We start from the raw sequence: 24,275 nt of genomic DNA, 5'->3' as shown, positions 1-24,275 counted from the left end.
TTTTTTTTTTTCCTCTTCTTTTTTTGGTGGTGGGGGTGGTTATGTTTAAATGAAGTTGCTTTTACAACACCAAAGACTTTATCATCCATTTCCTATATAAAAGGTAGCTACTTTTTTGAAAGTGAGTTTTTAAAGATGGGAATTATTATAGAGATAACAGAAAATATAGATTCTCTCTGTAGCTATACATTCTATAGTTCATTGTAACAAAGTTGCTTCGGTATACTCTGAAATGAATGGATAAGGTCTGTGAATGAACAGCTGATGAGACTTGAAGATATTTGGTTTTGAAGCATTTAGAAATACTTTCTATTGTAATCTTTCACTAGCACAATAAATGGTAGAAGTTAAAAGGTGGTACAAACCACAAGCATGAGTGTAAAAGAGTACAAAGCTATCTCTCTGATAAAGTAATACAAATAGTATCACTAAGTAAATGTGATAAATAAGACTAGTTTAAAATGAAAAGGAGTGATTACATTTGTTATGTATACATTCATTTTCAAAAATGAACTAGAGATTCAATATAAAGGGCTGAGAAATTTTATTTTGTTTCTTGAATATGTTATTTCCTCAATTTTGTTTCAGGAAAATAATAAAAATGTGCATACTTGGTAATAGTTCATAGCAATGTAGGAGGACCTAAAATTTTCTACCTGTGCTTGTTCTCAATTCCTTCTCTAGTCTCTTCTTGTTGAAGTCATATGAGGAATTATGATACGTCATTATTAGGAAAGATTCCAGGGCAAATGAATTACAGGCAAAGCACTGCAGTCATCCAGGAAGGCTGCCTTCACAGGGACAACGATAGTTAGTGGATGGACGCAGTATGAATCTGTAATCACCTGTGCTGTGTCTGAAGCATCTCCTCATATGTTTGCTCAAAGGCTTTTTCTCTTGCTAATGACACTATAGTCTGAATATTTTCCACAGCTTCAGTTGCTACCTTATAAAATAGAATGAGAGATAGAGAAATAAGATTAGTAATGGTTAACTTCTCTGCTGTGAATTCTAGTCACTTATACTGGTGGCATATTAAGTAAAGCATTAAGTCAAGTTTCTCTGACAAGTTTTCTTACCTTCTTTTTTTCTTTCCCAAAAACAATATAGGAAAATAACATTTTAAGATAATAGGCTCAAGGAAAAATTTTTAAAAGATTTGGTCCACTGATCTAAATTCAGTCCCCTTCAGGTCTTCACTGAATTTCTATTTTTTTTTTTTTTTGAATTTCTGTTTAGACTGGTTCCATGGGCGCGTGAGTGGCTCAGTAGGTTAAGCATCCAACTTCGTCTCAGGTCATGATCTCGCAGTTCACGGGTTTGGGCCCTGTGTCAGACTCTGTGCTGACAACTTGGAGCCTGGAGCCTGCTTTGGATTCCATGTCTGCCTCTCTCTTTGCCCTTCCCCTGCTCACACTCCATCTCTCTATCTCTGTGTCTCTTTCAAAAATGAATAAATGTTAAAAAATTGTTTAAAACTGGTTCCATAGACAGAGAGATCAAACATTAGCATTATGCCATATGCAATTGTGCAAAAGAATTATGAGATCATTCAAGAAGACACTTAAAAGAATCAAATAATTACTTGTTTGTAATTATTTGAGTAATTGTCTGACTCTAGTACAGATATAAACAGCAACACAAAAAACCCCTCAGAAACTCTGCAGTAAAGTAATATGGGTATGACTATTAAATGCTGTATAAGATACAGCCATTTCTCATTTTGGTGTTTGTGACCTATAATTTTAGAAATTTTTTTCTGTTTTTTATTTATTTTTGAGAGACAGAGAGAGACAGCGTGAACAGGGGAGGGTCATAGAGAGAGGGAGACACAGAATCTGAAGCAAGCTCCAGGCTCTGAGCTATGAGCACAGAGCTCGATGCGGGGCTCGAACCCACGAACAGTGAGATCATGACCTGAGCCAAAGTCGGACGCTCAATCGACTGAACCACCCAGGCGCCCCTGTTTGTGACCTTTAAAAAGACATTTAATTCGAATATAATTAATGCTTTTCCATATTCATATAATTTTTGAAAAGAAGGAATAATCACATGGGATCCAAAATGGAGGAGTCTTTTGGTTTAGATAAATTTTTGGACATGAGAATACATGTTGACTTGAAAGAGAAACTTCCTGCTTTCACATTCTGTTTCTGGAATTGCAGAGTGGATTGAGGGACAGAGGAAGACCTGGATGGACACCCAGTGTTATTTAAAGAATAATTTGATTACAGGAGGGAATGAGGTTTCTGGAGGTGGGCAGGACATTGGGATTCTGCTCTCAATTTTGACTTTGAGTTGTTCTAAATTCTCATTAATTTCAGAGTAAACTCAAAGAAACCTCCATTTGCAATATACTCTATAGTATGCAAGAAAACTATGTAAAAGTGCTAAAACCTTGAGGAAAAAATGAACAAAAAATCTTTCTGATCATTTTTCACAATGGAAAAAGGACTAGTATCATTACAGAATCCTAGAAAATAGTCTTCTTAAAAAAACACTAATATGACTGGTAATACTGGAAAGTCAAACATTTGATGATTTGTCCAAATCTACACATGCAACTGAAAAAGGACCAATATGCTTTATTTGGTATTTAGTAAAAAGATTAAAAGCTACTGAGAAAGACAGATTTTCTGATTAGAGTTACAGATTGTATAGTCTGAAGTTATTCTAATAATCTAAAAAAGAAAAACTGAAGAATACATATACAATTAAAGCTCATGACATAAAAATTAAGAGGGGTTAAATATAATCAATTAGGGCCCCATTAAATTTTGGAAGTTGTGATAATTCTCACCACAGGGAGGGCCAAATAATTTTTCATTGTCTCTGAGGCAAATATATGCTAAATAGTTCAGTCTGTACTGTCCAGACATTCCAAGGGTCCTTATCTAATTCAAGGAAGGTAGAAAAGTCTAAGGGTCACACAAACCAAATTTTGATGAGTCATATGCTTGGCATGCCTATTCATGAATATTCATACTACTTATAATGTGCCAATGGTGATAGTCACTGTGTGTAGACCATAAGTGGTATTAAAATCATTTTCATAATCAGACAATGTTCACCCAAGGGATAAAGGTCTTTGAAACTATATCATGAGAGGAAGAGCTTAAACACCTGGAGATGGAAACAGCTTAAAGACCTGGGGACGGATGACTAACAGGAGACCTGGCATTTACACAATACAGCTTCCTAAAAGCTTCCATAAGAAACAGGCTTTGGACCTACTGAGATGAAAGCCAAGCAAGGTAGAAGGCCACCAAAACAACAACAACAACAACAACAACCCCCCCCCAACACAAATAACCTCCTATAAAAATTTCCAAAGCACAGTCCTGAACTGCCTACCATCCAAAGGTTATTCAAGGGTAGGCAGCCTCAGAAGCTCATACACTGCCTACCACTGGAAGGAAAAGATGTGTAAAAGACAGACAAGGATTCCTTCTTTAGGTAAGTGGTTGGATTAAATGATGTTTCTTTAATTCTTAGCTGTTATGATATTATAATACTAATGTTTACCTAAGTCTCCAATACAATGACTATTTTTATAAAAATTGATTGATCCTGAGAAGCTTCAATATGACAAAGCATTTTCCCAGTAATTAAAATGTTGTTCATTTTGGTCAGTATAAAGATGGCCTTTTATTTTAGGAACTATCAATAACAGCAAATTGCCTTATTTTCAGTAACTGTTATATTTCCTCTAGATTTTCAAAAATCAAATAACTAAAATCACTTAAGAAAATTCAATTTTTCAACAATCAGAGAATGGGGAATCATGATGTTATCAAATTCCCCCATGGTATGGAAATATGACTGGCACCAGTGAGTGCTCTCTGTCTTCCAGATACTATCCTAAGTGTCTTACATATCATAATGCTAATTTTATGTGTACTACTTACAAAAATCTTCAAGTGATACTATTATTATTATAACTTTACAGATGAAGAAACTGAAGTCCAGAAAGGTTGACATAACTTGCTCATATCATACATTTGTTAGTGGTAGAATCTGAATTCTAATTCAGCCAATTTGACGCATGAATCCCACTACTATAACATATCTACTCCCCATCCTAGTCTGTATGCATTTCAATGAATATATACTTCACAGATTCCTAAGAAAGAAAGTTAACATACTATAAAATGTGAACTCTCATTGTTTTCCTCTTAAAATGTTATGATGGTAACAAGGTTTTATTTTACCTTCCCAGCACATTAAAATTCTTGCTTATCCTTGTTGTCAAATCCAGTCATAGCTGTGGTTTCAATCATTCCTCTCAGAGCAAGTACTGGAGCAATACTCAGAATCAAGAGTGCCATCTCCCATTCATATATGAAGGAAATGATAACTGAAACTCCCATGTTAGTGGCATTTTTTGTTAAGACACCAACCCTTGAGCCTGTTGCCTATAATCAGACAGGTTTGGGGAAAAAAAGTCAATTAATTTTATATTTACAAGCATTTCTATGACAGTTTCTTACAAAACAAGATAGGCTTCCTTTTTTAGGATTCATACTTACATTTTTTTAATTTGAACTTGTAATTAGAGATTAAATAATACCCATACTTAAAAAACTATCCTCTACTAAGGAGTCATTATGCTTTCTTTACGTTATGTTGAATATTAATGTCCTTTGATATGTCCCTATCATTCTCTGAATATGTCCTTACTTTCTGACACAGAAAGGTTCTCCAGGCTCTAACATTTCTTCAAGGAATCCTGGTTTCCTTTGGTGGCCAAAGTTATTTAGAAGTAAATGTATTAGCTGTGCTAATTATTAATGAATGGTGTATCAGTGGACAGAACTGTGTGTGTATACATGTATGTGCAAACTGAAATTTATATTTCTCTATTTATGTATCTTGAAGTCCATGAATTCACATCAATATCTCTAATACCAGTCCAACACCACAAAGTTATTTTCAGCTTTGTGCCTTCTTATTATGTGTTATCCCTTCTGCAGCAGTGATAAACTCGGCTCCCATTGTTAATAGATTTATGTGATCAAATTCTGTAGGTAGCCAGTCTGATATCACAGCCCCTGCTTCTCCCCTGAATGGATACACTTCTCATGCTTCTCTGGCTTGGCTTTCCCACACCAGGCTGCCACCACACAGGAAGTGTAACTCACATATGTGGGCTCCGAAACCTGACATTCCCCTTTCTCCTACAATGATGGAGAGGCTGGTACTCTTAGTCACTATATCATAGTAATGCTGAATGGAATGGTTGACACTATTCATTAAGATGTATCCTTTGCAAAAAAAAAAAAAAAGATGTATGCTTTGCATATTGTATTCCATTTTGAGTATTTTATAATTTGAATTACTGAGCAGAATCTAAAGTAGCATTATCAAGATAGAAAAGAAGTTAAAAACATCATGGTAAAATGTAACTTGAAGAAATTCTTTAAAAAATCTCAAAATAAGTAGAAATCTCTTTATAACTATTTCATAAGAACTAAGTTACTTATGAATCAACTTTCAGTGAAACACATGATAAGTAATAAACTGAAATGTTAAATTCCTTTAGTGCTAGGATGAAAAAATGAGACCTCCATTTACCTAGAAAAATAGCTATAATCAACAAAGATATCAATTATATTTTAAAAGATTTATTTTGTTATTATTGTGAAAATATGACCATTGGAAAAAGTTTGGATTATGTTAAAATTTACATCCTTCCAGACAAATACATAAACACATTCATATTAGATTATTGTGTATATGTAGCTTTGTATCCTTTTATCCATTTATATTATAATGTATGCTTTTTCCTGGGTCATTAAATAGTCTTCAAAAAATATTTAGATTGCTTCCAACTTTACTAAAATAAAGATGTAATGACCACCTTTGTGCACAATCTTTATGCTCATTTTTTATTTCCTAATGTTAAAAATATAGACTAGAGTTATACATTAAATGGTTTATATTCTTACCTTCTTGATAGATATTGTCAAATTTCTTCTCTATAAGATTATGTCAGTCTTCATTAAAGTACCCCCAAATCAGTATCGTCATTACAAACAACAATAAAAAGCACTGCCTCCTTAAAGGCTCTGCCTTATTCCTAACAATTTTTTTCCGGCTTCAGCTTCAAGATTGCATTTGGTAATCTGCTATTTCCCCATTTTTCACTGAACTATTAAAGAAAACTCCAAAAATGTAAAAACAAGTAACAGTTGCAAACATCAAACCTTTAAATAATGAAAACTAAGACAACAGATAAAGTATTTTAAGTGTCTTAGCATATTATACACTAACTCTAAGACCTATGAGGCTGAAATACAAATGTCATTTGTTACTTAGTACTGACTTAAACTCTTGTTTCTTGATAGTTGATGATGCCAGAGGTAAAAGATGTTGAGGGGCACCTGGGTGGCTCAGTTGGTTGGGCATCCAACTTTGGCTCAGGTCATGATCTTGCCATCCATGAGTTCGAGACCCACATTGGGCTCTCTGCTGACAGCTCAGAGCCTGGAGCCTGCTTCCTATTCTCTGTCTCCCTCTCTCTCTGCCCCACCCCTGTTCATGCACTTTCTCTCTCTCTCAAAAATAAATCAACATTATAAAATTAAAAAAAAAGATGTTGAGATGTTGTATGTTATGGGGTAGATTGTGTTTCCCCCCATCCCAAATTTATATTTTGAGATCCTGACTTCCAGTTCCTCAGGATGTGACTATATTTGGAAATGAGATCTTTATCTATATTTTCACTTATGTATTTTTGACAGAGAGAAAGAGAGCTCACAAGCAGGGGAGATGCAGAGAGAGAATGCAAATCAGGCTCCAGGCTTTGGGTTGTTGGCACAGAGTCCAATGCAGGTCTCAAACCCTGCATCAAATGAACTTTGAGATCATGATCTGAGCAGAAGTCAGATGCTTAACTGACCCAGAAATGAGGTCTTTAAAAAAGTAATTAAGTTAAAATAAGGTCTCTAGTGTGAGTCCCACTCCAGTATGACTGATGTCCTTATAAACAAAGGATATTTGAGGCACCTGGGTAGTTCCGTCAGTATAGGGTCCAACTTCAGCTCAGGTCATGATCTTATGGTTTGTGAGATCAAGCCCCGTGTTGGGCTCTGTGCTGACAGCTCTGAGCCTGAAGCCTGCCTCAGATTCTGTGTCTCCCTCTCTCTCTGCCCCTCTCCTGCTCACACTCCATCTCTCTCTCTCTCTCTCTCTCAAAAATAAATAAAGATTTTTAAAAATTTAAAAGGAAATTTGAATGCAGACATGTTCTCACATATGGGAAGGACCATCGGAGGATACAGTAAAAAGACAGCTATCTACAAGTCAAGCACAGAGGACTCAAAATGAAACCAATCCTGCTGACACCTTGATCTTGGACTTCCTTTCAACCTTCAGAACTGTGAGGAAATACACTAATGCTGTGTAAGCCACCCAGTCTGTGGTGCTTTTGTTATGACAGCCTTAGCAAATGAATACACTTACATGTTCCTGTTTTCCCACCCAGCTTCCTTTTGGGGATGGTGGTAGAATAAGAATCTGAACTTAGTTTTCCTGTTCCAGGAAGAATCAACAGAAAATATAGCCATTGGTCTTGAAAAATATTACAAGAACTAAAGGAAAATGGAACAGAGTCTTAAAGACCTAGAGGATAATGTACCTCTGAAAAGAATTTAGGACTGGAATCAGAGAAAATTTAGTTAGACTTCCTTAGATTCTTTATAAAATGCATGAAGATACAAGTTTTTCTTGGAAATAAAAACAGGACGTCATAATTAAATAATTCTTTAGGTAAGAATTATTTATGGATTACTACCATGTCTATGGAATTTTGCTGAATATAGAGAATACAACTTAAAAAATTTTTTAAATGTTTTTATTATTGAGACAAAGAGAAACAGAGCATGAGTGGGGGAGGGGCAGAGAGAGAGACACACACACAGAATCTGAAGCAGGCTCCAGGCTCTGAGCTGTCAACATAGAGCCCGACGCGGGGCTCAAACCCATGGACTGTGAGATCATGACCTGTGCCAGAGTCCGATGCTTAACCGACTGAGCCACCCAGGCTCCCCAAGAATACAATTTTTGTAAGAAAATTACAGTATACAAAGAGAAATGGCTAGCATAAGAAAATAAATGAAAGAAAAGTCAGTATGCAATTGTAGAAATAAAATTCCATATGATAGGATTTTGGTTTCTGGTTAACATGGAATAACAGGAAATAGATTTATCCTCCCATCTGAAACAAGGGCAGAGATGGGAAACAAACAAGGTGAGCCCTATGATTGCCCCAGTTTGGCCCTTCGAAGAGCTTCCAGGCTAAAGTGGAGGGTGAGTGAACTCTGAGAATCTAGGGGCACCTAAGGAAGCACAGAACACCAGGGAAGAAATACACAGAAAGAGAAATCTGGATATCTGCAGAGAGTCCTTCTTGAAAATTCAGCTGAGCAGTGCTTTTATGAGGGCTGAGAATAGTCCCCAGTCACACCAGTCAGACTAGAAAACTTCATGTCCTCATAGGGCATTGGGTAGAGCATATAGAAAGATCTTACCTCAGTAGGCTCTTGTCCTGCCTAACAAACCTAAAAATAAGACCCCAAAGGACTGGACTTTTCCCAGATAACTGAATCCCAGAACAAAACAAGAATATTTATAGACCTACAAAAATATCCAGCACCCCAAAATGTTATATTTGCAATATGGGACATCCTGTCAAAAATTACTAGATATACAAAAAAGCAAAATAGGACCTATGATGGCACAAAAATCAATCAACTAAACTGACCCACAACTGACACAATGTTAGACGTAGTAGTTAATAATATTAAAAGTTATTTTTGTATAACATATTCAAAAAGTTAAGAGATAAGGAACATATAAAAAAGATCCACATCAAAATTTTACAAATACAAATTTTAGAGTCCATAAAGTTTTACTGGAGCACAGTAATGGTCTTTCTTTACCTACTATCAATGGCTATCATAGAACTATAATGATGGAGTTGAGTAGTTGCTAGAGAAACCGTATGTGTCACTCTCCTCACTTTGTACTGCTGCTCATTGTGCTACAAATCTGTGACGCAATTCCAATTTGACAGCATGTTGAATGCCACACAAATTGCACATTTTATCTTAGTTTAAATTTTTTTTACATTTTATTTATTTTTGAGAGATAGAGCGTGAACAGGGGAGAGGAAGAGAGAGAAAGAGACACAGAATCTGAAGCAGGCTCCAGGCTGAGCTGTCAGCACAGAGCTCGACACGGGGCTCAAACCCACGAACTGTGAGATCATCACCTGAGCTGAAGTTGGATGCTTAACCAACTGAGCCACCCAGGCACCCCTAGTGAGCTTAAACCTGTATCAGATGATTAGCCTTTGGGTAAGAACAGTGGCTCAAAGAGTGGACCACATTGCAGCAACACCAACAGTCAATCAAAAACTAGGTAGCTTTTCTGAATAGTTTTCCCTGTCTCTTGATGGATTGACATATGTTACTGATACTGGTCAGTTGGTGGTTCTTTGAGGAGCCAATGCTGAGTTTGAAGTGACTAAAAAACTTGTCGCTATGAATGGTCTGTATGGAGAAACTACAGGTGATAATATTTTCAAAGAAGTTTAGAAAAAATGAAGTCAGTATAACCTGAAGTGGAATCTGCTAAGATATATTACAACTGATGGTGGTAAGATTTGTAGAGTAGGAAAAAAGGACATATTTACGAAGTTTGTGAAAAGGTAAGATGTTTAGAGCCTAAGTTTATTTCCTGTATTGTTTATCAGCAAGTATTTTGTGGAAAATAACTTATCATACATACTTATTAGACCAGTATGGTCAATGGTGAAGTTCATTTACTCTTATAGATTTAACTACTTTTATTTCTAATTTTGTGAAATATGGAAGCTGAATATCTTGACTTGTCTTACCACACAACAGTTTGAGAGTTTAGCAATGACAAAGTTTCACTGTAATAATTTAAGTTCAAGGCTGAGTCTGAAATTTTCCTTTACAAGAAGAGTTGCCTTTAACCACTATAGTTTTGGATATTAGCTTCTGCTATAGAGTTGATAATGTTTCTTAATGAAATTTTTTAAAATTTATTTTTGAGAGACAGAGAGAGACAGCGTGAGCAGGGGAGGGTCAGAGAGAGAGGGAGACATAGAATCTGAAGCAGCCTCCAGGCTCTAAGCTAGCTGTCAGCACAGAGACTGACACAGGGTTTGAACCCATGACTGTGAGATCATGACCTGGGCCGAAGCCAGACACTTAACCGACTGAGCCACCCAGGCGCCCCTCTTAATGAATTCAATGTAAGATGGTAAGGCAAAACAGCAATTACATGCCAACATTATATTGTGGTAAAGTCATTTTGATGATGGCTAACATTGTTTGAATCACAAAAAAATATCAAACTGTTTTATACTCTTCCTATGTCAAAAAGTTAAATCAGGAAATGAGGTAACTACTGTCCGGGTAATGATATTCTAGTTCTACCTAATCAATTCTTCTGGTTCTTGGAATTAATAAATGAAGTTTTTATGATTTCTCAGGGCTATATAATTATAATTCTGATGAGAAGAATTCTTGGAACTAACATTGTATCTGCCAGTGGTATATCAAGTGCACATTGTGGCATGAATAACACACTCTCTTGTGGATAAAAATAAAGTAACACTTTTGGGTGATGAAAAGGGTCGCTAAAATATACAGAAATAATACCTTGTAATTTTGTGGAACCTAGATTCCCAAAGAATCTAAAATGGCTTTGTACCTTTAATAACACTATATATTTTACAGCAAATAGTCTGTTGACAGATGTATGGCAATAAGCCATTACCTTGGGCTGAAATAATATCAGTTAAATTGGTTGTATTCAGTAAACTATTTCAGGAATCATGTTGTTCCATGACTTTATTTCACTAACATGATTTTCTTATGACTCTCAAAGTACTAGAGTTTCTAAAAATGGTAAGGGTGTATATATTTTTGGCCATGAGTAAAGCTTTAAAAATAATATTTACTATTATTAAGGAGTTTTTTATGAACACTTACCAAAATATGTATGATAAAATAAAATTTAACTGAAATAACATGATGCCTTAAGTTCATAAAATAGGCAATATGACCCCAAATAATTATTTCCTAATTCATCTCTAGTCTAGTGTGTGTGTGTGAGAAAATACATAGCAGATAAATAAGATTGGTAAATAATTCTTCCTTCCACAGAAAGAGTATCCATTCAAGTTAGATATGAACCTACCTTTATATTGCAAAGCGTTTATGTGAATTACATGCTAGTAGACATAGTCTCACTCTTGCAAAACTCCCTGTTCTGCTTTCTAAATCCAACAGCTTTAAAATCTGCCACCAGTAATTCAATCATTTATTCTTTAGCTATTACTTTTTATTCAATGCAAATGGTCTGACTTTCCCAGAAATTATTATGAGACCAACATTTACAAACTGGAACAAGAAAGTTTCCAGTGATCAAATAGTATTAGTCAGATGCTTGTAAGCAATCAGGCTGACAAATGTTTCCATTAATTTTTCTCAATGAAAGACAACACTATTTGTTAAAAACAACTAATGAATGTAAGGAAAGTAATGTTGGTCTTTCAGTTCTAATTTGTTCTTTTGGCTGAAGTAAATATATAATATATGTAAAATATAGCTGCTAGTAGAAATGTCTATTTCACTGGTATTGTAAAACTGTTGAATGATAGGCGGTAAGAGAAAAATAGCACAGTGAAGAAGAAGAAGAAAATAGCAAATTTTGTGATATGGGGATTCAACTAGAATTATAGGGATATTTCTGCCTAATATGTGAATCCTGTAATTTCTAAACACAGTAATTGTCATTCTATTGTGCTATGTAAGATTAATGCTATGTTCTTTACTTAACCATTAAGTGAAATATTATCCGTGATTTTCCCCATGTATGCCAGTAAAATTGGTTCCTTAGCCTTATTTTAAAAAATTAAAAAAATTTTTAACATATACTTATTTTTGAGAGTGACAGAGAATGAGCAGAGGAGGGACAGAGAGAGAGGGAGACAAAGAATCCAAAGCAGGCTTCAGGCTCCAAGCTGTCAGCACAGAGCCCAACGTGGGGCTCAAACCTACGAACCACAAGATCATGACCTGAGCTGGAGTTGGACGCCTAACTGAGCCATCCAGGTGCCACTATAAATTTGATCTAATAAATTTAGAGCCTTGCCTTCCAAATACTGAAAAAGTGTTCAGGAGCAAAAAGAGGATGGTACCACTTTTCCTCTTGAACTCTTTCATAACATTAATTTTGCAAACCATTATGGATACATGTGAATATTTACAACTGTAACCAACCTGTTCTATTCTTTGGTAATACAAATCTACCCTTACAAGGAAAAACTACACTTTTTTCTTTTATTAAGACTTCTAAATTGTGTGTGTGTGTTTTCATTTTGTTACCTTTTCTATCTTACTATTTAATTTTCAGCTCTTTTCTCTAACTCATGCATAATATCTTCCTTCTTTAGTCCTCTGGTCATCCTATTACATGTGCTAAATCTTTTCCCCCCCTTTTCCCTATTTTTTATATGAGTAGATAGTTGACATACAATGTTATTATTAGTTTCAGGGATACAATGAAATTTTTTTTTGTTTTTATGTTAAAAATACCCATAACTAAAAGGTTTCCTTCTTTCCTTTATTGAGAGCTCCCAGTTAGTCTTGAGACTTACCTGATTTCCTTAAGGATATGGGTAATCTTAGTATAGCTCACAAATATGCACTGACACGTGTGTGAGTGTACACATACACACAATACACATACACCATTTAAGAATCAAAATATACATACTCCTTGGGTTTGCGCTATATCTATGGCTAAAATTGTTGTCAAGGCTCCTGTGTTGTTTTCCTTATCATCAAACCAGGAAATATCCTAGAGAAAAAGGAGAATTAACATACAGTTATCAAAAAAGAAAAACCCCAAAACCAAACCAAAACAAACATGGTTATCAAAAAGATTCTTCTCTGATTTATAATTTTGCTATAAGTCAAAGGCATTTACCTGCCCCCTCACTCACAGGTATTTAATTCTTATAAATAGTATGGATCAAATGCCTTTTTATTTTACTTCACAAATATCTATACTTAGATACAAAATGAAGAACATAAGCCCAGTATCTTGGACCCATTTCCAATGCTACAATACTGTATAATAATATAAAAAATGGTCATTTTGAACCACCAAGTAAGTGGTAATTTTAGTGAAGAGCAGGCTACTTAAAAAGGTAATGCATAACATGATTTAGAAATATTTCCAAAGCTTTCTATCTAAACTGATTAATGATACAAAGTCTATCTCCTTCTCTTTAGGACCCACTTAGGCAAGATTTTCCCTGCTACTTCATATTACTCCTTAGATCTTATAACTACTGGGCATTGTGAGAGGCTAAAGAGGCAAAGAGACCGATAAAAAAAACCCATGTGGCCAAGAAGCATGCACTCTGAAGGAGATAGGTCACAAATACAAGCAATAAAAACATAACATTATAGCCAATTTCATTTTCAACAGCAAATAGAGATAGCACTTCTTAGCAGTTCTCAACCCGAGGCATTCCGATTTTCTTTTATTAGCTATCGAATGTTTCCTCCCACTCACTCAAACCACTTAGATCTGTTGTGGATTAAAATCATATGGAGCCTGTCTCTGAAAAATGACTTATTTTTAGTAAGTGAAGAGCCAAAGAATTGTTGGCTTGCAACTCAGTCAGGGCCCTGACACCCAGGTTACATGTTTCTGGTGACTAAGGAAAAAAAACATAACAGAGGGTTGTGCATTAATCATACAGTTATGTGAGAAGAAAGCTCCCATGGAGAAAAAAGGCAAGAGCAAGGGTGGGCACAACTCCCGCACAACAGCACGACTCTCTGTAAGCCCTTGCATTGGGAAGGTGTCCCAAAGAGTGAAGGGTCCAAGATGCCCAAAGGGCACCCTACAAAAATCACAATCTGCACTACCAATTGTCACTTTAAAAACACAGCCCCACTCATGAGCGTAACATAATGTGAACATACATCAGCAATCATAATAACTCTAGCATTCTTGAACCGGAAGACATTCCCTGTTTTTTATTATATACTCAAAAAAATTAAGATAAACTTTACATTTTCTAATTATTTCTTTATTTGAACATTGTATGGAACACACAAAGAATTTTTAGATACGATATAAAGTAAAAACGTAGAAAGATTATTATGGAATATTGCATTCTTGAGTCTAGTGTATCTTTCTATAACACACTAGGCATAGAATATATATATGACTAATCAGTCATTATCTGATCTTCACTCAGCAAGATGTCCAAAACTACTTTCCAACAAGTCACCACTGTGCACTCTAGGGACTGTTTTCCAGCATATGCCATATATGCTAAAGAGTTTCTGGAACATAGCTGGGATCAAATAAAATTTAGCTTGCTTTTTCTTTTTCTGATGGTAAAATGACTGTAAGTAAGGCTATCAGGTTTTCTGATAGTAGTAAATCCTTCCCCCCCCCCCCCCGTCAGTAGTATACTAGAAGTAAAAAATACAATAACACTATGATGCATACATATTTGGTATGTATTTTCTCAGTTAAACATCATAACTGTATGAGGTAGATACTATGAATATCCATATTTTATAAATGAGGAAATCGAGGTACTGAGAGAATAAATAACTTCCCCAAGGTCACACAGCTGGCAAGTGTCAAGGCCAGGATTGGAGCCTATGTAACCAAATTCCAGAGTTTTTATTCAACTACCCCGTTCTATCTCCCACCTAACTGAAGCATTACAGTTGAGTTTCAATTACCTGTTTCTCCTGCTTCAGGACTTGATACCTCAAATTCTTTTGGAAGTAGCCTTTTGAGATCCCTTAGTGATCACTATTAATTCTATCATCACATGATTGAGAGACCCCCCCCCCAAAAGCCCTAGCCAATCTAATTTAAAGAGAAATAGGTAAAAATACAAATCTGTTCAGAAACCCAACAGATCCATAGGCCAATATTTTTCATTAAGAAACATAAATTTAGCTTTAAGCAATGACTTATTTACAACCATTGAAGTCAGTAACACTTAGAATGTTCTTTCCAAATGGAAGGATGTCAAGTAATCAAATAAAATACAGATTTTATACCTACAAAAAGACCACACCTGATTCCATAAATACTTCTACCTCAAATGAGGTTCCAAACTAGTTATAAAAACAACACAAGTTTCAGCATGCTTTCTAAGCCTTAGAAAGCTTTAGGACAAAAACCAGGTATTAACAGTTAGGCTAAACTGCACATTGGGAGCACCCCTTACTATAGACAAAACTGTAATGGGGAAGAAAAGACCAAATATCCTGGTTTTTTCCCCTTCCATTTTAAGAAAGCAAAGACAAGAAGCAAAAAGAATGCTGAAGGATGCAGAGGGAAAACAATCAATCAGCTAGAAGGGGCTGAGTTGAATTTATGGGGGAATTTAATGACATCTGCTGAATAGTGCAGAGTTTCTGCGTGTGTTTTTGATTGTGTATGTTTTTTGCAGGACCAGAGTTTTTGGCTTAAATTGGGGCATTCTTAAGGGCAGAAGCTACTTTATTCTAGAGTGTTCCTGCCTAGCTGCTCTTCCACCAAAAGCACACTGTGAACCTCTGGAGAGGAAGTTCAAAGTAATGTTTGGAAAAGTTATATATTCTTTTGTTCAAAACATTCCAACATTTAGGGAACACTGTCAAAAATCCCTGGAAATTCAAATCCCTGGAAATTCAAAATAAATTTCCTTGAATGAAGGAACATATAAACTCATAAAGAAAAAAATGAGCCAAAACTGTCAGTAACTATGAAATATAGTATTAGTTAATTGATATCCCATCTTATTTCATCAAAGATTTGAGGTAAAGACATAAAGTGTTCATACATAAACAAAATTAAAGTACAAGTTTAACTTGAGTGAGTTGTACAGGCATTAACTGGCTTTATAATCCATTAAGTAGATTTTTTCCTGGTTTAAAGAGAGTCTCCAATTATCTCTGATAGGCCTTTGAGCAGAGTGTCAGGCACCGACTTCTTCAGAGGATCAAGTTGCTATGGGAAACCTCGCACTGGTAGTGCTGAATTTTGTTATCTTGTAGTTCCCCAAGAGCACAAAGGCCTGGGCATTTTGTTACGCGGCAGTCCTCTGAGCACTACTGCTGAAAGTCACAAGAGGTAAAAACTGTTTTTGACAACTCGGCTGGAGTGACATTAATTCTATTTCTGACATGAAATGACTTTGGCAGGAAGCTATTTGCTCCTGCACAGGGAGCCCTGGTGACAGAAAGTATGATGAAGGGCTCCAAATGATTACCGGCTTTCAGGGAACCCAATACACCTCAGCCTCCTGAAAGAATTTTAGAAGTGCCAATCTGAGACATGCCTGCCATTTGCCCGAGACTCACGTCTCAAGATGACTACTTGATCTTCCTATTTTTAGTTACCTCACAGGTGTGACTGATCATCTGTGTGCGGTAGCCCAGCCTGCCAGCCAGACTGCTACCTGAATTCAGGACTCTTCTGATGAGGACGGAGATCTGCTGCTTTCAGAAGTGGGGAGTGAGGAAACTTCAACAGTGCACATGGATGAGAACTGGAAGAATTAACTCCTTTTAAAATATGTTCCCCAAGATACTGTAGCTCTTAATTCTTCTTTTCAGTTTTTATTTGGTCTTTCAATCTGATCCTAGTGCACTATATTATACATTAAAAAAAGATTTGTCAAGATAAATGCAAGGAAAAAGGAATGGATTCTAAATCCTGTTTTCTACAAGTTGTATTTTCAAATATAACAATTTTTTACTTCCTTCTATTAGAAAAATATACTGTAAGAATTCTGATGTTAGATGCTGATTGGAACACAAAAAGCATGCTTTCAAGAAGGGATCAAATGAAAGATTATGTTAAGAAATTTACTTGAAAAATTACTATTAAGAATATTTAAGAACATATTCTAAATAAAATAAAAAGATCAACGAAGCACTGACCTGATAATATAACATGGCTTTAAATGCTAAATGTCTTAATATTGTGGTTAAAATTTCCCCTGCTCTGCCATAAAATAATTGCTGGAAAACAAAAGAAAAGCTATATTTATTCTTAACTCTTAGAAATTCTTAACTCAAAGAAATAGAAAATTTCCTTGTTACATTTAATCACTACATTTACTTATTTACATTTTATTTATTATATTTAGTCATTACTTTTAACTCAGAGAGGATGACATAGAAAGTAATCATGTTCAAACTTGTTTATTCATTAAAAACTTACCTGAATGAAATAACTGACAAAGCAAATAACACCCAAAATGACAAATATCATGTAATAAATTTATGCATCGTGCTTTAATGTGGTTTTGTCATCATTTTCAAACATCTAAGAAGGAACAGATTTTTTAAAATCTGTTATTGGAAGAAAATATAAAAGAAAGAGAAAACACCAAAATGTCTATCCATCAGGAATTTTTGAATGGATTTCAACATAAGAAAAAGATTATATGTACATTTCCTTGGAAAAGAAGTGCACTATTATTCTATTCATTACATTCATTACACATGATAAAAAAATGATTTGCTTCAATTCTCTAACTTGAGCTATGTAAATATGAGATCAGATCATGAGTCTTCCATCTGCTATTATCACAGTATATTTTCAAAGAAACCACCAGTTTGTTTGAATTACCATTTCTGTTAACTGCTAGTAACTTAGGTTTCTTAATATTATTTTATTTGAGGTATTATCTGCAATGTGAGACCTTTATACATGTCCTTAGAAATTGTTCCTAAAATTAGTAATTATACATATGTTGGCATCTATGTGGACAAAGCATAGCTGTGCAAATCTGGGAGACTGAAGACTTCACGTGGCTTAGTCCTTGAATCTAACAACTCTTCTGAGTCCCTCGGCACAATCCCAAGCTCTTGTTCTTTCCTCCCCCTTGTGAACAGACTGGTAATAAAAAATGGCCATTGTTTGGACTCGTTGAAAGAAGAGTAGTTGTATTTGTCTGTTTTATTGCTTCAGTGCTTTGGAATGCTGATACGGCACTGGAGTCAAAATTAGAAGACAAAGTAATTTCTTTACTGATTGCCCAGTCAACAAGGCCCAGCTGAGACTTCACAATAGAGGCTGGCTACTTAACCTTCCTATCATGGATCCCACACTATGGGCGACCCATCGTGAGTCCCAATTTCCCCATTGCTGGGTCAAAGTACATCAGGTCTGTTCTCACAGGATACATTTTGCTTAAAATTGTTAAAAATATTAGCAAATTAGCTTTACTTACAGTATTGAGTTTTGCAAAGATGATGGAAAATACTGGATGAACAGTTCCATTTACAATGGAAGTCAATGTCCCCAGAACCACAGAAAGCCATTCAGACTTGTTTAATTAAAAAATTTTTAACAGAGAAACTTCAGGAAGACTTGCCTATGAATAAAATACTTTGGCTAAAACCCCAGTTTGAGAGCATAATGGAACCTAGAGAAGTTAGCCAATCTTAAACAGACCTATAATATAAAATATCAAACATAATAGGGGGCAGAGTAAAAGTAGAATATTTCTTAGAAAAACTTCACCATCTATATTACTTGATGTCTTCAACACATACAGGAATATTATCCCAAAGTGACTATCTGAGCAATTTATCCTTTTGGTATTTCACTGTTACTATCATTTAAAAAGTACAGATTAACTCACAAATTCTGACAGCTAAGACTCGCCGAAGAAATGACGGTCATATTTTCTTTATTCCTATTAAACTAGATGAAATATTATACCTTGAGATAAGGCAAAAATCTAGGAATGAAGCATAGACATAAAGTAAAAATTTTACTAGCTAGCATTTCAAGCTTAAAAGTTTACCAGTTTCATGACTTACTGAGAAAAACATTTATCTAATGTCTTAATTTAAAGCTTGTTTTGGGGTTCCCATTTACAAGTAAAATGTTGCAATATCCAAACATATCATTTAAACTTACCTCACCTTTCCAAGGGGGATGATATCATTTCCTATCTTGGATTTTTTTTTTTAATTAAGCTTAACTCAGTATTTTTACAGAGGATGGATTATATGATACATAATCCTAGGTTTTATACAGAGAAAGCACAATGCAAGTAACCATTCTGGTATCTGTCAGCCTTTCCCGGGCTATGTAGAAGTGAGTGGGGAGGTAGTGGTCATGGTGATCAGATGATAAATAATATGATAATGATTTCTCCTTGCACTTGTCCAGTATGCGTAGTGGATTTATTTCAGAAATCTAAAAAATCCTGTGAATAGTTTCGTGGTAATTATTTTGAATAGGAAAGTAGATAGCAAAATACTAGACATTTCTTTTTTTTTAATGAAAAAGTTTTTATGTTTACCTATTTTTGAGAGACTTAGAGACAGCACAAGTCTGGGAGGGGCAGAGAGAAGGAGACAGAGAATCTGAAGCTGCACTGTCAGCACAGAGCCCGATGCAAGGCTTGTACTCACAAACTCTGAGAGCATGACCTGAGCCAAAGTTGGACAATTACCCAACTGAGCCACCCAGGTGTCCCTGGGCATTTCATATGTCTCTTGAGGTAATGACACTTGTGAACCTAATAAGAGAATTCTTCAGGAATGACTATAAAATAGTCTGTAATTCTTGCGTTAATCTTAGTCTGTCATCTATAATGTAAACTCTATTGTTGAAAAAGTCTATTTTTAGGATGAGTGAACCACAATTGTATTGGGTTCTGAAGTTTTCTGAAGATCATCATCACAAAAAGCCTCACTTTTCAGTTAGGTGACTGTCCAAAATAATATGCAAAAATTTATATTATTTTTTATTTTTTGAAATTTTATATTAAAAAACTATTTGAATGTTTATTTTGGAGATAAAGACAGACAGAGTGAGAGCTGAGGAGGGGCAGAGAGAGAGAGGAAGACACAGAATCTGAAGCAGGCTCTAGGCTCCAGTTGTCAGCACAGAGCCTGAGGGGGGGTCTTGAACTCATGAACTGCAAGTTCATGACCTGAGCCCAAGTTGGATGCTCACCCAGCTGAGCCACCCAGGTGCCCCAGAATATACAGAAAGTTAAAAAGTTGCATACCAATTCTTTGTCAAGCACTGACAGATTTTCTGTCAAATTCTTTATAAAATTTCCTCATTTTGAAATGAAACTAAGATTTAGTGTGTCCCAGGACATAATACAGTAGATGAGACAGTAAATGTAGGAGGGATATCTCACTCCAGAGAATAATGTATCCTTTTACCTTTTAAAAATACACAATAACAGGTTAAATGAGTATTACTTAAATAATATTATAGATAGAAAAGAATAAAGACAAGAACAAAATAAAAAATTTCAGTAAGATCATGAAAATTTCTACGCTATCTAAATATGTTACAGGTTATTACATGCTCTAAGAGAATCTGATATAAAAATATATGAAATTATAGACATTTTGTAAAGAGATACAAAAGGGCTTTAAAAAGTTAAACTTTCCTAAAGAATTTTAAATTTCATATATTTTGCTTTATTTAGTTTTAAAAGTTCATTTATTTACCTTAAGACAGAGAGAGAGAGAAAGAGAAAGAGAAGGGCAGAGAGACAGAGAGAGAGAGAGAATCCCAAGGAGGTTCTGTGCTGCCACTACAGAGCCCCACATGGGGCTCAAATCCATGAACTGTGAGATCATGACCAGAGCCAAGATCAAGAGTTGGATGTTCAACCAAAGAAGCCACCCAGGTACCCCAAATTTCATATAGTTTAGGGTTATAATGAGTTATTATAGTCTTCATATAACAGGCTGTATGTGTTTAAAATGTATAACTTGATAAGTTTAGACTAACTATAAACCCATGAAACCATATAATGATAAACCATAAACCAAGATAATGAACATACCCACTATCCCCAGAAATTTCCTACAGCCTTTGTAATCCCCCTCTCCCACACACTCAGCTGCCAATCCTCTTCTCCTATAATCATGGACATGCTGTTACTACATATTATTTTGCATTTCCTAAAATTTTATATAAATGAAATCACACTGTATGTATTTTCATCTGGCTTCTTTTGCTCAACATAATTCCTTTGAGATTTATTCATAATAGTGCATAAATTAACATTTCATTCATTTTTATTGCTGAGTAGTATTCCATTGTATGGATATATCACAGTTCGTATATGTAGTCACTTGTCGATATGAATTTAGGTCATTCCAAGTTTTGGGCTAATAAAACTGCTATTAATATTCATATTCAAGACTCTGTGTGGGGCGCCTGGGTGGCTCAGTTGGTTAAGCATCCAACTTCAGCTCAGGTCATCATCTCACAGTTTGTGGGTTCAAGCCCCGCTCAGGTTCTGTGCTGACAGCTCAGAGCCTGGAGCCTGCTTCAGATTCTGTGTCTCCCTCTCTCTCTGCTGCTGCCTTACTCATGCACTGTCTCTCTCTGTCTCAAAAATAAATAAACTATATATAAAAAAGACTTTGTGTGGACACATGCTTTAATTTCTTTCAGGTAAATACCTAGAAGTGGAATGGCTGGATCAGATACTAAAAAAAAATTTTTTTAATGTTTATTTATTATAAACATAAACAGAGAGAAACAGAGCATGAGTGGGGGAAAGGCAGAGAGAGAGGGAGACACAGAATAGGAAACAGGCTCCAGGCTCTGAGCTATCTGCACAGAACCCAACACGGGTCTCAAACCCACAAACTGTGAGATCGTGACCTGGACCGAAGTCAGGCGCTAAACCAACTGAGCCACCAAGGCACTCCAGGGGTTAGATATTTTTTAAGAAATTGCCAAACTGTTTTCCAAAGTGAGCCTGCCATTTTGTATTCTTGCTAGCAAAATGTGGAATGCTGCTGGCTTCACATCACTGCCAACACTTGCTAGAGTCTGTCTTTTTAGTTTCCACCATTTTAATAGGTATGTCATGATATCTCAATTATGAGTTTAATTTGCACTTCTCTAATGACTAATGATGTTTGGCATCTTTTTGTATGCTTGTTTCCCATATGCACATCTTCTTTGGCAAAATGTCTATTCAAATCTTTTGCCCATTTTTCTTTTTCTTTTTTCTTTTCTCTTTTGTGTTTTTTAGAGAGAGAGTGATTTGGGAGAGGGGTGGGGGGGAAGAGAGAGAATCTCAAGCAGGCTCCATACTCAGCACAAAGCCCGATGTGGAGCTCAATGCAGTGCTTGATCCTGTAACCTGGGATGGTCACCTGGCGATTGTGACCTGAGCTGAAATCAAGAGTCAGACACTCAACTGACTAGGCCACCCAAGTACCCCTTTTGCCCATTTTTCAATTGGATTGTTGGTATTCTTATCATAGTGCTTTGGGAGTTTTTTGTATATTTTGGACACAAGTCCTTTATTGGATATGTGCCTTATAAATATTATCTCTTAGATTATGGCCTATTTTTTTCATCTCTTAAAAGTATTTTATAAATAAAAAAGGTATTGATTTTGGTGAAGTCTAATTTATCATTCTTCTTTTTTATGAATTGTGCTTCTGGTGTTGCATCTAGAAAATCTTTGCTAAATTCAAAGTCACAAAGGTTTTTTATTGGATTTTCTGATGGAAGCTTCCTAATCTTAGGTTTTATACTAAATTCTGTAATACATTTTGAGTTAATTGTAATCTGTGATCTGGGGTATGAATTGAAGATGATTATTTTGTATATTTTTGATACAGCTATAGCATCATTTCTTGAAAAGATCATACATTCATTATTCAATTGCCTTTGTACTCTTTTTCTAAATATACCCACCATATACATGTGGGTCTATTTCTTAACTCTATTCTGCTCTATGGATCTATTTTAATATAGCTGTATATTAAGAATTGGAATTAGGTAGTATAAATTCTCCAACTTTGTTCTTTTTCAAAGGTGTTTTTATTATTTTATCCTTTTGAATTTCCATTTATAATCAGTTTGTCAAATTCTACAAAAAAAGCCTGCTAAAGTATTGATTGGTATTGCCTATATATCGATTTGGGAAGAACTATCAATAATACTGACTCTTCTTATTTAAGTACATGGTATGTTCCTCAACTTATTTAGGTCTCCTTTCGCTTTTCTTAGTAATATTTTGTATATCTCAGTGTGAGGATCTTACAATCTTTTATCAAATTTATCCCCAGGTATTTCATATTCTTGACAACATTTTACATTATTTTTAAAATTTCAATTCCTATTTTTTTATTTTTGCACTTCTTTTTGGTGCATTCCATAGGATTATTTATGTAGATATTTATGTTGTGTGTGAATAAAGACAGTTTTCTATCTTTCCTATTTGGATGCCTTTTATTTTCTGGTCTTATTACACAGGCTGGAACTTCTGGCACAGTGTTGAATAGAACTGGTGAGAGTGGACATCCTTGCCTTGTTCTTGATCTTAGTTCCTTCACTACTGAGAATGATGTTAGCTGTTGATGCCCTTTATGAGGGTGAGAAAATTTCTTTCACTTCCTTGTTTGCTGAGAGTTATCAGGAATAGGCAGTGAATCTGGTCAACTGAATTTTATGCATTGATTGAGATAATTCATGTTAATTTCTTAATGTTAGGCCATGCTTGTACTCCTTAGATAAATCTTGGTGGGTGATGACATAGTATTCTTTTTAAGTGCTTTTGATTAGATTTATTAAAATTTTGTTAAGAAGTTTCCGATCTATGTTCACGAGGAATATTTATCTATAATCTTATTGTAACATCTATGTCGAATTTTGGTACCAGAGTAATGTTGGTCTCATAGAATAGGAACTTCTTTCTCTTTAATTTTCTATTTGGTAGAACTCACCAGTTAAGCCAACTGGGCCTGAAGTTTTCTTTAAGGAAAAAGTTTTCACTACAAATTTAATTTCTTTTTAATAGGTATAAGAGTATTGAAGCTATTAATTTATTCTAGAGCAAGCTTTGGTAGTTTGTTTCTTTCAAATAATTTGACCTTTTCATGAGTTGTAGGATTTACTTGCATAAATGTTTTCATAAGATTATCTTGTTCCTTAGAAGGGAGGAAGAGACAGAAAGAAAGAATGTGAGAGAGAGAGAGAGAGAGAGAGAGAGAATGCATGTGAGTTGGGGAGGGGCAGAAGGAGAGCAAAAGAGAGAATCTTATGCAGGCTCCATGATCAGAGTGGAGCCCAATTTAAGGCTTAACTTCACAACTCTGAGATCATGACCTGAGTTAAAATCAACAGTCCGATGCTTAAATGACTGAGCTACCAGGCACCCCTATTATTCTTTTAGTATCTGTAGG

At 35.2% G+C, this 24,275-nt stretch overlaps 1 protein-coding gene across 1 annotated transcript in view; it reads right to left on the bottom strand.

The window, feature by feature from the left end:
* Positions 1-24,275, bottom strand: part of ABCB5 (ATP binding cassette subfamily B member 5) — a 95,613-nt gene that overhangs the window by 22,966 nt on the left and 48,372 nt on the right. Inside the window, 6 exon segments of the mRNA XM_029919109.1 lie at positions 846-946; positions 4,212-4,415; positions 12,817-12,900; positions 17,013-17,093; positions 17,296-17,400; positions 18,311-18,454. Of these exon segments, the coding sequence (XP_029774969.1) occupies positions 846-946; positions 4,212-4,415; positions 12,817-12,900; positions 17,013-17,093; positions 17,296-17,400; positions 18,311-18,454 (719 nt within the window).

Source organism: Suricata suricatta, chromosome 2 (assembly GCF_006229205.1).
Source record: "Suricata suricatta isolate VVHF042 chromosome 2, meerkat_22Aug2017_6uvM2_HiC, whole genome shotgun sequence".
Lineage (NCBI taxonomy): Eukaryota > Metazoa > Chordata > Mammalia > Carnivora > Herpestidae > Suricata > Suricata suricatta.
This window is presented reverse-complemented; position numbering and strand designations above follow the sequence as displayed.